Source organism: Topomyia yanbarensis, chromosome 2 (genome assembly GCF_030247195.1).
Source record: "Topomyia yanbarensis strain Yona2022 chromosome 2, ASM3024719v1, whole genome shotgun sequence".
NCBI classification, from domain to species: Eukaryota; Metazoa; Arthropoda; class Insecta; order Diptera; family Culicidae; genus Topomyia; species Topomyia yanbarensis.
In genome coordinates, this window is record NC_080671.1 from 314,239,576 (window position 1) to 314,253,668 (window position 14,093).

At 36.2% G+C, this 14,093-nt stretch overlaps 1 protein-coding gene across 1 annotated transcript in view; it reads left to right on the forward strand.

Moving 5' to 3' along the window:
• The first annotated feature begins 667 nt into the window (after positions 1–667).
• Positions 668–14,093, forward strand: part of LOC131683618 (pancreas transcription factor 1 subunit alpha) — a 33,090-nt gene continuing 19,664 nt past the window's right edge. The window contains exon 1 of the mRNA XM_058965740.1: positions 668–1,261. Within this exon, the coding sequence (XP_058821723.1) occupies positions 1,023–1,261 (239 nt within the window). The 5' untranslated portion in view covers positions 668–1,022. The remainder of the gene's footprint in view (positions 1,262–14,093) is intronic.

A 14,093-nucleotide genomic window follows, 5' to 3' on the forward strand; every position in this document is an offset into this window, starting at 1 on the left:
ATAATCAAATAAGTGAGCTAGGTTTCACAGAATTGTACAAATCATGCCATCCTCATCTATACCAGCGCACGAAAACTATAATCGTTTTGTGTTATTCTTTCCCCAAAAAAACTCCAAACGAAAACTTTTTGGAGATTCTGGATAAAGGGGATTCCTTTTTTCCAGTGATTTCAAACTTTTATATACCATGCACCAAGTAGAATGTCAAAATTATTCTCAAATAAAATATTTTATTAAACTTTTCAGCATTTCAAATAATTTCCAAATGTAAATTAACATCATTACCGAAATAATGCGCACTCGAATATCTGTTAAAAACATGATCTCCTTGCATTTTCCACCCTCCGTACTTCATGTGCGTCCTGTAACTGTTTTGTGCCCTTCTATCATTTAACAATTTATGTTTTTTCAATTCAAATCGAATGATAACAACTTATATGCGAACTGCCGTACATAAGGAAATCCTCGTGGCAGTGAACCGCGAAATTCTCACCCTCTGTTTATGTAGCTTCATAAACAACGCATCCTACTGTCAAATGTGAATCGCTCTCTCGATGTTTGATATCCTCTCGGATGAATATTTCACTCCCCTTCTCAGCAGAAATTGAAAAATTCAGGAATGAACTCGACCCAAAATGGGACATACAATTAGTCCTTTTCCGACTGTTATGCTGCTAAGATCGACTGCCAGCAACGCACCGGAAGCTATTAGTAACGCCTAAGCTGCAAGTGCTATTATCTAATAGACTGCACGTGACCATTGTGTCTGTCTGGTAGCAACCCTAACCCGTCGGGGGGTTACAAGATGGCAAATTGGTTGATAATTCTTTTATTTTCTTAAGCCACGTGTAGGTGACACAGATTTACGCGGAAGCTCAAAAAGAGTGGTACCACGGAGTGGTTGTGGTCACAGGTGGCACGTGCAATCATGTGAAAATCCGTTAAAATAGCAACCGTTGAAATTACCATCATCTAGTCATTTTTGTATGTGATAGATTAGTTTTAAGAAGTGAATTGCATATATGATAACTTACGTCAACATGTTCTCGATGGATACGTTCGATTTTGAGGCCGTTATGAGCCGGCACCTATTCGATGGACCGTCGATGCAGCATCAGCACCATCACTTACAGACCGCAAATGTAGATTCGACGACCTCCAATAGTTCGGATTACTTTCTCGCAGATGATGACAATACAACCGATAGCGATTCATTCTGTGGATTCAATAGTGATCAGGAAAACAACGACGGCATTAAAGAGTGAGTTTTCAAAAGTATTTTATTCTTATAATTTTCGTGATGAAGACGGAGAGTTGTGGCTGGGCTGTTCGAAGATGTCTATATTTTGAATATTTTTAAATATTTTTAATCGATTCTAATTGATGACCTGAACCAATGTCATTGTTTGGAAATATTGTCTGGTACCTAGTCTCAAGAAGTTTCATACGGCATAAATTCGACAATGGTTTTCTTGATTTTTAAAAGCATATTGGTGAAATGTTTGAAAATTGTCGAATCTGCAGTTTGTTCAGTGAAATGGTATTATTTTTGCATCAACCCTCATTATCAAATGGATGGGATGATGATTTTTTCTAAAAAATATATTTGATGTTCAAAATATTGGAGTCGTTCCTGCATTAGCTATTGTAATTAGGATTAACAGTTGAAAGTTTCAGATTGATCCAAGGGGTGGGTCGCTTAGAACAAACCGAGTTGTATTTGCAAACAAACGGTGTGATAGCCTGTGCCACAGTAGTACATTGATGTTGATTTGTGAGAGAATATCTGGGGCAACCATTTGGCCAGTCAATATTTTCCCAACAAATACCGAATGTATTTTGCCTTTTGCCAGAGTTTCCATATCGAGCAGACGACAGGGATCGATGTATGGTGGTAGCTCTGTTGAGTTACGCCACGCAAAGCTCTAAAAGCAAAGCGGAGGAATCTTGCTTGCACTGCTTTGATTCTGTTAGCCCAAATGTTTGTATAAGGACACCAAATGGCTGCTGAAGTTTTCAGGATAGACCGAACAAGTGGAAAATACAGTGCCCGCAGACAATACGGATCAGTAAATTCGTTGGCGATTCTTATTATGAAACCAAGATTTCTATTTGCCTGTGCTATAACGTGAGAGTAATGGTTTCTGAATGTCAGTTATGAGTCCAGGAGTACACCAAAGTCAGCGATAACTGACACTCTTTCCAGTGATTGGCTGGCGATGTTGTTACTCCAGAGAATTGGATTTTGTCTGCGCGTGAAAAATATTATTGAGCATTCGGACACACTGAGAGCCAACAAGTTGTGATTACACCAGTTACAGAAAGCATCTAGATGTTGATGCAGTCCTTTATTGACCGCATAATGGGAAAGAGTTTGTGATCATCAGCGTATATAAGTTTGCACCCAGGGGGTATAACATAAAGAAAAAAGCAACGATCCCAGATTGCTCGCTTGATGTATACCCGACAAGTTGATGAAGATATACAACATGTTCCTTCTTAATTTCGCAGACAGAGAATGATCTAAGAGATATGATATAAGCCACCAATTCAATTCAATAAATCTCAAAAACTAAAATCCCGTTTTAATTATAGTGTGCTAAGGAACTTCAATTGTTTCATGGCTTGTGTACGTTGATATGTTGTAATTTTACATAGATATCTTAGAAAATTTTGAATGTTCACTTGTAACGGCAGATAACAAGTTAGGTAAACAGTATCGGTAAACTTTTTATTGCCTGTTTGGACATTTTTAAAGCAATGCAGATCTTGAATCGATCAAACCGAGGGTGTTCTATAACGATATGCCAAAGCAGATCTCCTTTTCTGACATGTTTTAGTTTTGTTTTATTTGAGATATTTTTTGATGAATTACCTGAAATTGTCCACCTACTACTATTTTTTCAAAAATCATTACAATTTGAAGTCTGTTTTCGTATTCCGAGGTGACTTTGACAAGTCACATTAAGTTCTTGATGTCAATGTCTTTCGTGTATTTGTATAAAAAAGTACAACTGACAATTTGTCTAAATGAACTAAACTAAACTAAGGTAAACTAAAGATAATTAATACACGACGACGAAACTGCGAAGAATTCATGATGAAGTCGAAAATTTCAGTAAACTCGTTAAAGCGACGACTCATTGCTAAAATTGGACTATTGGTAGCATAGTTAGTGCTGCGCATTTCAGAATGCAGCAGGACTCGAGGGCGAAGAGAACTAATAGCGCTAGTAGCTCCGGATCATCATATTCAGCCAGCAGAATCTGTGACACGAAGGTAGCCTGCGCTGCATGTCTCCGATGTGTTAAAGTATAAAGTCCTAAAAGACGACAACGGTCCTCGTACGGTGGCAGGTTTACCGGATCGTTCCACGGCAATTCTCGTAACGCATATCGTATGAATTTACGCTGGACTGCTTCGATCCTAAGGCTCCACGTAGCTTGATAAGGGCACCAAATGACGTTTGTTAATTCCAACTGCGGGCGCACCAATGAGCAATAAAGAGCCTTGAAACACAGAGGATCCCAAAATTCGTTAGAAATTTTGAAAATAAATCCCAGCAATCGATTGGCTTTGTCGATGGTCGCTGAGTATACGTTAGCTTTTCATTAAGAATGACTCCTAGATCCTTCACGTGGTCAACGCGTTGTAGCTGAGTTCCTGCGATGTTATAGTTGAAGGTAAGCATATTTCTCGTTCGATAATAGCTGATGATAAAACATTTTGCAACACTAAGGACCATCATGTTTCTTACACACTATAAAAGATGTCGATAAGATGACATAGCTCACGGCAATCGGCTTCATTCCGTATAACAAGAAAAAAATTTAAGTCGTCGGCAAAAAACAGTTTTCCTCCACGGCTTAGAACGAAAGCCGCGACGTTCACGAACAGTGAAAAAAGCAGTGGACCCAGCGTACTACCTTGAGGAACTCCGGAAGTGTTGAAAAAGGATTCTGAAACAATATCGCCAATTTGAATATAGACTTCACGGTGTACAAGGTAGGATCGAAGCCAATGGCAGAATCTAGTAGAACACCCTAGCTTATCAAGCTTTGTTATCAGTATCTCATGATTATCTCTATCAAAAGCCGCCTTTAGATCAGTGTAAATAGTATCCACCTACAATTTCTTAGACATTTGTTCCGTGCAAAATGACGTGAAGCAGACGAGATTCGTCTCGACCGAACGTCCGGAGAAAAATCCGTGCTGGGATGTACTGATGTGCACTCAAAAAAATTATCACTTACTTATCATATGCAAAAACATATAAATATTTTCCATAACACTTTTCACGTAAATGTTACATGTTTCACACCTAAAAGGTTTTATTGTCAATCAAATTAAAATCATCGTCGACTGCATGTAAATGTTACGTGAAATTCAGATACTTTCCATCGGAATTTCACATACTTTCTAGATTGAATCCGCATTATTTTCATATGAATTTCAGTCAATTTTTAGCTGCATTTCATATAGCATTCAAATGCTTTTCTTAGGTGTTTAAGGAGAGTGAAGGATGTAGATTAAATATTAAGGCATTTAATTGATATGAAATGTGTATATTTACTTGACCTATTTATAATGACATATCTATTCCAAAATAGAATCGCTGCATATTTGTTCCACCATAGATTCCAATTTTGATGACGAAATTAGCGTAATTTTCTAGTTTCCGTTGACTCCAATTCCACTAAAACTAGCAGTTTGTTCATTCCCAGATTCTGAAATGTAATTACGTATTAATGGTATTGTTCTTAATATTCTTACATTTAAATACCTGTGGTAAACTATTCGGGAATCTCTGGCCGTAATTCGGATGCCTTACACTGATAATATGCCATATTGAATCGGTTTACTTTTTTCACATTTAACATTCACATAATGCTCACGTGATTTACATATAACACTTGAAGTATATGACAATCACATAGAATGTATGTATTCTATACTTGAAAGTCATTGGTATCTTATTTGAAAGTCATCATTGTAGGTATGAATGTTAATTGCTGCACATGAATCTAATATGATTAGTCATTTGTAATATTTATGTGCTTTTTCACGTAAAATGTATATGATTTATTGGCTCAGTGTGGTATCGACAAGCAGAAAATAACGCTTCAATTCAATTGTTGATTCAAATACTTTAGATTCGACTTTTAGCGAAGTGATTCCGCGGTAGTTCTCTATGTTGCATTTGTCACCTTTCTTGAATACCAGGAACATTACTGAGCATTTCCAATACTCAGAAGACGTTTGCTGCTGAAGCGATAGGTTAAAAATATATGCAAGCGGTGTTACTAGTAAGTCCGAACATTTTTTCAACACGGTTGATGGTATGGCACTGAGGCCGGGTGCATAAGATGACTTGGTTTTCCGGATCGCAGATATAACCATTTGTTCAGAGACAGTAAACACATCCAAATCAACAACACAAGCAAGAACGTCACGAGAAGCACTTTCGAGCTCGATTGCGGTTGTCGAATCAGATGAAAAAAACACTGTAAATGTTTATTTAAACTCATTCTGAAGATACTCATTTGTTAAATAGATGTTAATTGGTATTGTACAATGTAATTTAATATACTGTAAAATACGAATGACCAAAATTCGTGCAATTCTTGAAGAAAAGAATCTAAAAACATGTTTAACCGCTAAATTTGTTTTATTTCAGTGGTTTATCAATTAATAAAGAGTTACATCCATTTTAACACATTGGACTATTGAATATGAAAGAATATTTGGAATTCACGCTTGAAATAGTTTGAAATAATTGCAAACTAGTTTCACGAAAATGTTTTTAAAATAGCATGCTCTAAAAAATCAATTTGGCACACCCGACTCCAAAGAAAAAAAACTCGCTTGGAATTTACTATTCTTGCTAAAATCTAAGATTTTTATGTTGCATAAATAGTAGACACTTTACGAAGCATCGTCAAAATAAGGTAAAGCAAAATTTTGGATTTTTGTATATTTTGTACTCAAAAATCGAACAGAATACTCAAAAAGTTTAACCCCGATGAATACTCACCCATGGGAAGCCAAAAGCCAACATATGTAACTAAATAATTAGCACTCTTCGAATGTATCGAGCAGTGGCGGATCCGAAATTTTTTAACTTCTTGAGAAAATTTAATATAATTTTTATTTTAAATTCGTTATAAATTCAAAATCAATTCAAACCAGATTCGACCAACAAAACTGATTTTAATTGAATGAGGGTATTACATATTACGTATTGAACAACAATATTTCAAAATCGAAATTTTGGATCCCCTCCGATTTTTTTCTGGATCCGCTCCTGGTATCGAGCAATATCTCCTTTACCACGGGCTAAAAACGGAGAACTTTGTCCTTGGAAAACGTTCATTCACTTCATTTTCTGGCAAGGAAAAATTCAAAATTATGGCAATTTACAATTTTGACAGTTTTGTTCAGGTGCAAAAGAATTGCCGAGCAAAATTTTTGCTCTTCAAAACGCATGTCTCAAACTTCTATACTGCCCATGATTGTATATTTGTCCAGTTTTCTATGTGATTTCCTATATTTATGGGACTGATTTAAGATCATAGGCACTGTAACTTTGTCAAATCAGAATAAGCTGAGATGTCAGCTTCGTGTGCTAGTACATTGACATTATTTTATCCAAATTATGAATTCACAGCTTGCTGCAACGCTATGTAATAAAACGGTATTGCCAAAACTGTTATTCTGCCATACAGACCACAAAAATGGCCACCTGTCCTTGAATGAGATTTTTCACAAAAAATTCTTCAGATGCATATTTCATTGAAGAAATTGAGGTTCTTTTTGTAACAAACATTTCTAGAGAAAATCTCAATAGGACGTAAGTAACAATGAGAGATTCTCTTTGGGGTCTTTCTCTTCTGTTCATTACTCGGCCATTTCAAGTTTGCTACTCTACTCTTTGCATAATATTCTAGTTAAAGCCGTCGGCTTTCGATATGTACTGGAAAATTAGTGCAAATTGTTGTAATGACGTCGTAATAAACGAAAGAGAAAGTAAACAAAGAGAGGCTCTCAATGTTACTTACGTCCTATTGAAAATTTTCTCTAGATTTGTTAAAGTGATATAACTCCATGAGTATGCGTTAGATCGGCAAAACAATTGACTTTTTTCGGAACACCACTCAACCGAATGGTAATTGGCTCCAAACGCCCCATTCCAAATACAAACTTGTTCGGATGCTTCTGGTTTACTCATAAGAATTTTTAAGTTTGTATGCACAAATATAAGAAATATCGGCAATGGAAACAATACATTCAGTACAAAATGTCAGTATCATCTTATTCGGCCTAAAATCCTCAGGTACATAGCTGAAGATGAAAGGATTAACATTGCAGAAGACTGCAAATTCATCCGGCTTTATGATAAAAAGATTTTGTAATATAATGTTAAATGCTGCCTCTCTTTCTCGCACATGCTAAGAATAGGACATTTTCAAAAATTCTTCTTATCTTCTTTGTCCGGAAACCTCCAATCATTATGCAACTTTCAACAAAGTTGTTCGTTATTAAAAAAGCTACACAATCTGAAGTTTTGAGGTATGCAGAGTAACTGTGAGAATTTTTATTGAATTTTGATTTCTTGTTTTCGATTTTTCATATATGTCACCATAGAAACTTCAAAACTCTTGCGAGTGAACTAGAGCTATAGAAAAAAGCTCATAAGTGACATATGGTTTGTAGAGCTAATTAACACTTGTTTTAGCAGTGTTCCAAAAAAGTTGCCGGTCTAGTATGTTTGCACAGTTCTGGCTGCATTGGAAAGCGTTTACGTGAGAAAAATACATGACACAAATAAATGGTAAATGTGTTTTAATTTAATTGAAGATAAGTTCGTCAAAGCTTAGAAAATATTTGTAAAAACTGAAATGGATGCAAACATACGTGCCAGGAATATTATTTGCAGTATGCACAGTTGATGTCGAAATACCTAGCGGGTCTGCTAGGCCCCTTTGCCTTTTTGTGCATGTAAAAAGTTTATACGAATCCATGAAGCACACCATATGAGATATTTCCGTAATATCTTACTTTTTCAATGAATTTTAGCATCAGATAATGGAATTTCCATGATCACGCTCTTACTGTGACGGCGCCGGTGGTTGAGTGGTAAGCGTGACCGCCACTCATTCCAATTTGCCTGGGTTCAATTCCAGCCGAGGTTGTTGATATTTTTCTGAGGTGAAAAAATCTGTGGTCACGTCTTCCTTCGGAAGGGAAGTAAAGCCATTGGTCCCCGATCTATGAAATTGGTGGATCGATATCTAGTCCAGATAATGAAGTCACCTCTCTGGCGTCGGTAAAGAAGAAGTAATCCAACTTCTATACTCTTACTAACAAAAATATCCTCCTCCTGTGATACTTGTGGAGTGCGCAGTAGTATATACGTCCTCTAGCAAAAGTAAGTATCGGACTAACCTTTCCTTCCGCGATCTACGTTCGGGCCTGGCCGGCGCCGGTATTGATCAATACTTTAGGATTACCAGGAGTTGCACATTGAAAAATGTTTCGCTACTCCCAAGCATAATTATCTACTTATTCTCTGTGCAACTTCAGCTAGTCCAGATCGATAACGGAGTAGCAGCCAGGGGTGGTCGCACAAGCTCAAGCTCAAGCTCCATGATCACGCTCTTACTGCATGCATAACGCTTTGTAAGTAATAAATCGATAGCCACCGGGCGTGGAAGACCCGCGTGTGTTTTTGAGGGTTAAACTTCCCTGACAGCGCAAGATTAAAAAAAAAATTTCTTGCATATTTCGGATATCTAAGATAAGAAAAATATGATCAAGAAAGAATTTGCTCGAATTCAACTTGGTTCGTCTGCTAGAGCCCATCAAACTACCAACTATCAATTTTCATATGAAGCTGATAAAATCGGGTCAAAAAGCTAATAAAATCGGGGGTAGCTAAAATCGGGGGCTGAAAAAATTGGAAGCTGATAAAATCGGGTCTTCACTGTATACGAAAAAAGTTTCGAGTGATGAAAGTCACCCCTATGATCAAAGTCACCATGGTTTACGGTACCCATTAGATTTATTGATATCGTATCTGTGTGCTTTTTATCCCCACTCGATTCCTTGACATCCTCCTTTTTTCAGCTAGACAGCAATTCGTTTGAACACTGTTCGCGTATCAATCAAATTAAATTACATTTTAGGAACAACGCGGAATCAAAAGTGTTAAATCTAGAAAATAGTAGTTTCGTAATCTTTAGAGATGGTCGGATTCGGATTTTTAAACCCGGACCCGACCCGAAGAGTTCTGGGTCGGGTTTGGGTTCTACAAATGTAAACTTCTCGGGTTAAGGTCGGGTTCCGTGTTTTCAAATTCAAATTTCTCGGGTTCGGGTCGGTCCGAGTTTCGGAAGTTTTAAGCTTTCGGGTTCGGGTTCGGGTTTTTCGAATTTGGATTAATCGGATTCGGGTCGGGTTCTGGTTTTGAACAGATCACACCCGACCATTTCTTGACGCTGTTTACGTCTATACACAATACTCAGTCTCTTTTTGTAGTAGCTTTACTTCGTGATACGAATGGATGATATGTATAACCGTATTAAATTTCACCACCTTTGAATCGCTAGAATTCGTCATTTTCTCTGATAAGTGATAACCAATTTTTTTTCTACATATAAATTCATCCCTTGAGATTCGCAAACTGCTCGAGTTATTTATTTTTTTAAGCAAGCACTCATGAAAAAGCATTCAACAATAAGCGTTTCAAAGCTAAAATCTCTATGCGATTTATTTTACATGATAATAATCAATAAACCAGGTCAAAGAAAATTTGATGGGAAATAGAGACAATACAAAACTATCTATCTACCTAAACTACATATGATCCGCTCCTGATTGGTCGCTGGTTGGCTCCTGATTGGTCGACAATCGCAAACATTCGAAAAGTTTTTAAAAGTTTCGCGAGTGCTATAAATACTTTTTGATACATATTGAATTACAATAGTAGGGGAATTGTGGAAAAAACAGACACTGTGGGTAAAACCGACACCCCACAACTTTCCCTAGAAATCAAATTTTTATTCATTTCATAATAACACATTATTATTGGTTCGTTTATTTGAAGGAAAATTGGATTTACGTTAGTACGCCGAATGTCATAAAATAAACAAGACATACGACAGCAGCGTTCATACTCGTCTGGATGTTAAATTTTTCGGTACATTTTAAGGTTTTAACCGAATAAAAGCTTTTCAAATCACCACATTTTTCAGTACCTATTATTATCGGCCTTCCCTATGATCAACTGGGTGCATTGAAGACGAGTTCGAGAAATTCAATATTTTTAATTGCTTTTTTAAAAAATGTGCCCTATTGGGGTAAACCCGACACCCTAGAGTTAGGGTAAAACCGACACGCTGTTAAGACGGTTGTGTTTACTTGCGATTCATTACAAAATGCTGCGGATCTTTGTGACACTTCCATTACACTATTAGCACACTATAGTAATAGCAGAATTACACAGAAATACTTTTATTGTGTTTATTCCTTGTAAGTCTCTTTAAAAATCAATAATTGGAATTTTTGCTTATTTGATTCTATCGAAGCTTTTGCTATTTCTGTAAATCAGGAATAAGAATATATTGGCTCAAATGGCACGTTCCCCGTACATAGTCGGGGATTTGTGCCTCATTGTTTGTCATGGACGAACTTTATCACAATGAAACAATGATCTTTTGTATATCCCGGTAGATTGTTGATGATCAGAGTCCGAAAAATGAAGTCTGAAAAAGGTAGTTTTACTCAGAAGTGTGTGTCACTTATAAGTGAAATACCCATTTCAAGAAATAATCTTATAGCATAAAATACTCTTATTTATAGCACTACGCTTTCGAACTCTCTTTCCCTCACTTCATGATGAAGCTATAAAAAGCACATATTTGCATCACACATACTCATACTTTATTAATCATGCATATATCTCATTTTTAATAAAGAAAAAGATTTTAATAAAGTGGAGATAAAAAAATTAAAGGGGGTGTCGGTTTTACCCGCAGTGCCTAAAAAAAGTCATTTTGTATTCCAAGTTTAACAACCAATAATTTTTAATGAAATAAATTTTTTGAAGCGCTGAAAAAATTAAGCATTGTTAAGAATATTCTGAAGAAGAATTCTGCATAGAAATTATAATTTTATTGGTTTTGTGGTAACCCAGAAAAAGCGTTAAGCTTAAGGTGTCGGTTTTAACCATAATTCCCCTATAATGAGATTTAACTATGTATATTGTTAGAAGAAACAAAAATTAAAGTGATAATAAAATTTAAATGCAGTACGATTTGTATAGTCTTAGCATAGTTGCGATCCATTGACTACAAAGACCGTTGCAGTCTGGGGACGATTTGACAATTCCTATATATTGAACTCACAAATTTGATAGTACTTTGATGGCATCAAGGCGGGTCGATTTGAGCAACATTTGAAAAAAGCACATCGTCTTATTTATTTTTCAAAAGCAGATAGAGAGAGACTTTTTTTATTCCGTCAGACTTAAACAAAAAAAACAATGGATTACATTTTGGATAAGAAAAAAATAAAATGAAATAAATCGATGTTATAAGTGACGAAAATTTTTGGATTTGAATCAACATCTCCCCAGACACTGAGCCCCCCGACAGAAACCTTTCCGACAGTGCCCATGGATGTATGATGATTTCTACACAAAAACAAGTTGGCCCAAACGTTGCATGAGCCTTAAGATCAGTAACTTGAAGAAGGTACATATGCAATATTAATTATCTCTGCTGGTAATACTCCGATTTCAACAAATACCTTTTGCGAGTAGCATTCACATAGACTTCCTGATGTTTAATAAAAAATGTAGATGAGAATTGTGGCCATTATAAAACGCTTTTTAAAACAGTTGACGGCGTCTTTTTGAGTGAAAAACTCCGAAAATTGACACAAAGTTAATTATTTAAAAAATATGCAATAAAATAATAAAATCATACGTACGTCGCTGTCAAAACCAATTTCGTATATACTGTGAAAATTTCAAAACGAGCAGCATTCTTTTTTTCGAGTTATATTTCCAACCAGCTCAAAACAGTGGTATGGAGAAAACGCGGTTAAAGTTTTCAGTACACTCAAAGTAGAGGCGTTGTGGCAGAATTGAAAATTTGAACTTTTATATATCGTTTTCGTCTTCCATTTTTTGGGATATCATTTTTAACATTCTAAAGCGTATTTTAGGGCAATAAATTAAATTCGTAACTCTTTGCTGTTGTTTTGTTGTTGATCGATCTTCCTTTGAATATACTCATTTGGTCTTATTCCAAGCTCGTGAACATATATTTAGCGTGTAATCCAACGAAATTAACTATTAGTTCTGCAAAATTTCTTGTACTTTTTATTGCTTTTACGTTTTAGGTGCAATGGATCTACAGAGTACCAGCTGTTCGCGTTACTCCAAACTATTTGTACAATCTTTTAACACGTTAGTTAGAACATCTGCTTTGTTATCCAATTTCCCATAATCCCGTTAAATCCAGGCTTCTAGAAACAAGTTGAGTCATGGCTTGTGTCGAATATCTTTTTCAGCGCTTAAATTCAATTTTATCCTCCGCACGGTGTTCATTGTGCAGCAAGAATGACATCGTCTCATGGTCTGAGATTTTACAATCGGCGAACCGAATGAACCTCATCAAAATTGGAATACATGTGTTCTATCAATGTTCTACTGTGTCTGGTAATTCTTGTAAACTTACTAACCGTTTGCTTGAAATTGAAAAACTCTGCTGCCATCTGCTTTTATTGATTCGAATTTCGATAACTGAGTCAATCATTACTGAAATCGCTCGAAATTATATTTAGCTTGCTCAAATCAACAGAGCTCTCCCACCAGTTTTCTAAAATTTCTAAAAACCATCGATCGTTTAAACTAGGAGAATGGTATACTACTACAAAGTTCCCCATCTGCATGCCTCTTTTAACTGTACCCAAGAATCAATTATTATTATGAACCGCTTCGTTTAACCGAACGTTGAATTTAATAGATTCTTTGGCGTAAATAGCAACTCCCCCAGTGTGAATAGGATAAGCAAAAAGCAACTCTATAACCTGGAATACTATCTTGATTATATGCATTTACATCAACTATATGCGTTTCTGATAGAAAAACCAACAATGGACGTTTGTTTTCAAAAAGATGTCGCATTGCGACAAAGTTTGTAGATAACCTATATTTAAATGCAATTTTTCAGACAGCCTCTCTTTTGATCGTTGCTATTCATTTGACAAAATGTTGCTTTTGTCGGGACAAACGACTTACCTTTCAATATAGGGGCCCCTTTTCAAAATTTCGGAAGAAAAATGATGTAAAGTTTTGAACGCTTATATCTTTTGTTGTACTGAATGGATTTAATCAATTTCTTCGGAATTTTGTCGAAAATATTTGTACCAGTGTTGTATTAAATTTTGGAATATGTAGGACATTCATTATCAACGGAAAAATAGTTGAAAAATTATTCGAAAACGACTCGGAAAAGTGAAAATTTTCAGCCCATCCCGCACAGAGCCCGAACAATAAAATAATGAAAAGTTTATATATAGGTCCACTACATGTTCCTATGATTATTCGTATTGGGTTGCTTGACGAGAGTAGTTGGTGGGGGAAAGCCGACATATTAGCACAGACTAACAGACATAACACTATGAGGGAATTCCCTCAAAAAACATCGATCCGACAATTTTCCCAGAACACTAGCTCCACCTTTTATTCACAGTCCCAAACACTTATTTACTGGTGGGTTACCCCTCAGGTTTGGGAACAATTTTTCACTAGTGGTCTATCCCCCATATGCTTGTCCACATGTCAGTGGCGCCATAATTTCAAATGTGGCCACAGTCCCAACTACAAATATATTTAAAATAACCGTTAAAACGGGCGAAGCTTTGTTTTTGAGTGTTATGTCTGTTAGTCTGTGATATTAGTTTTGGTTATTCCATTAGAAGCCGGACGGAAAGGAAAGGCTCATGCACGTCACGAGAACGCGCGAGAAAGCGATAGTAGTGCATATTAGCGAAAGCGTTACGTACATTTTGAACCCTAATAACTT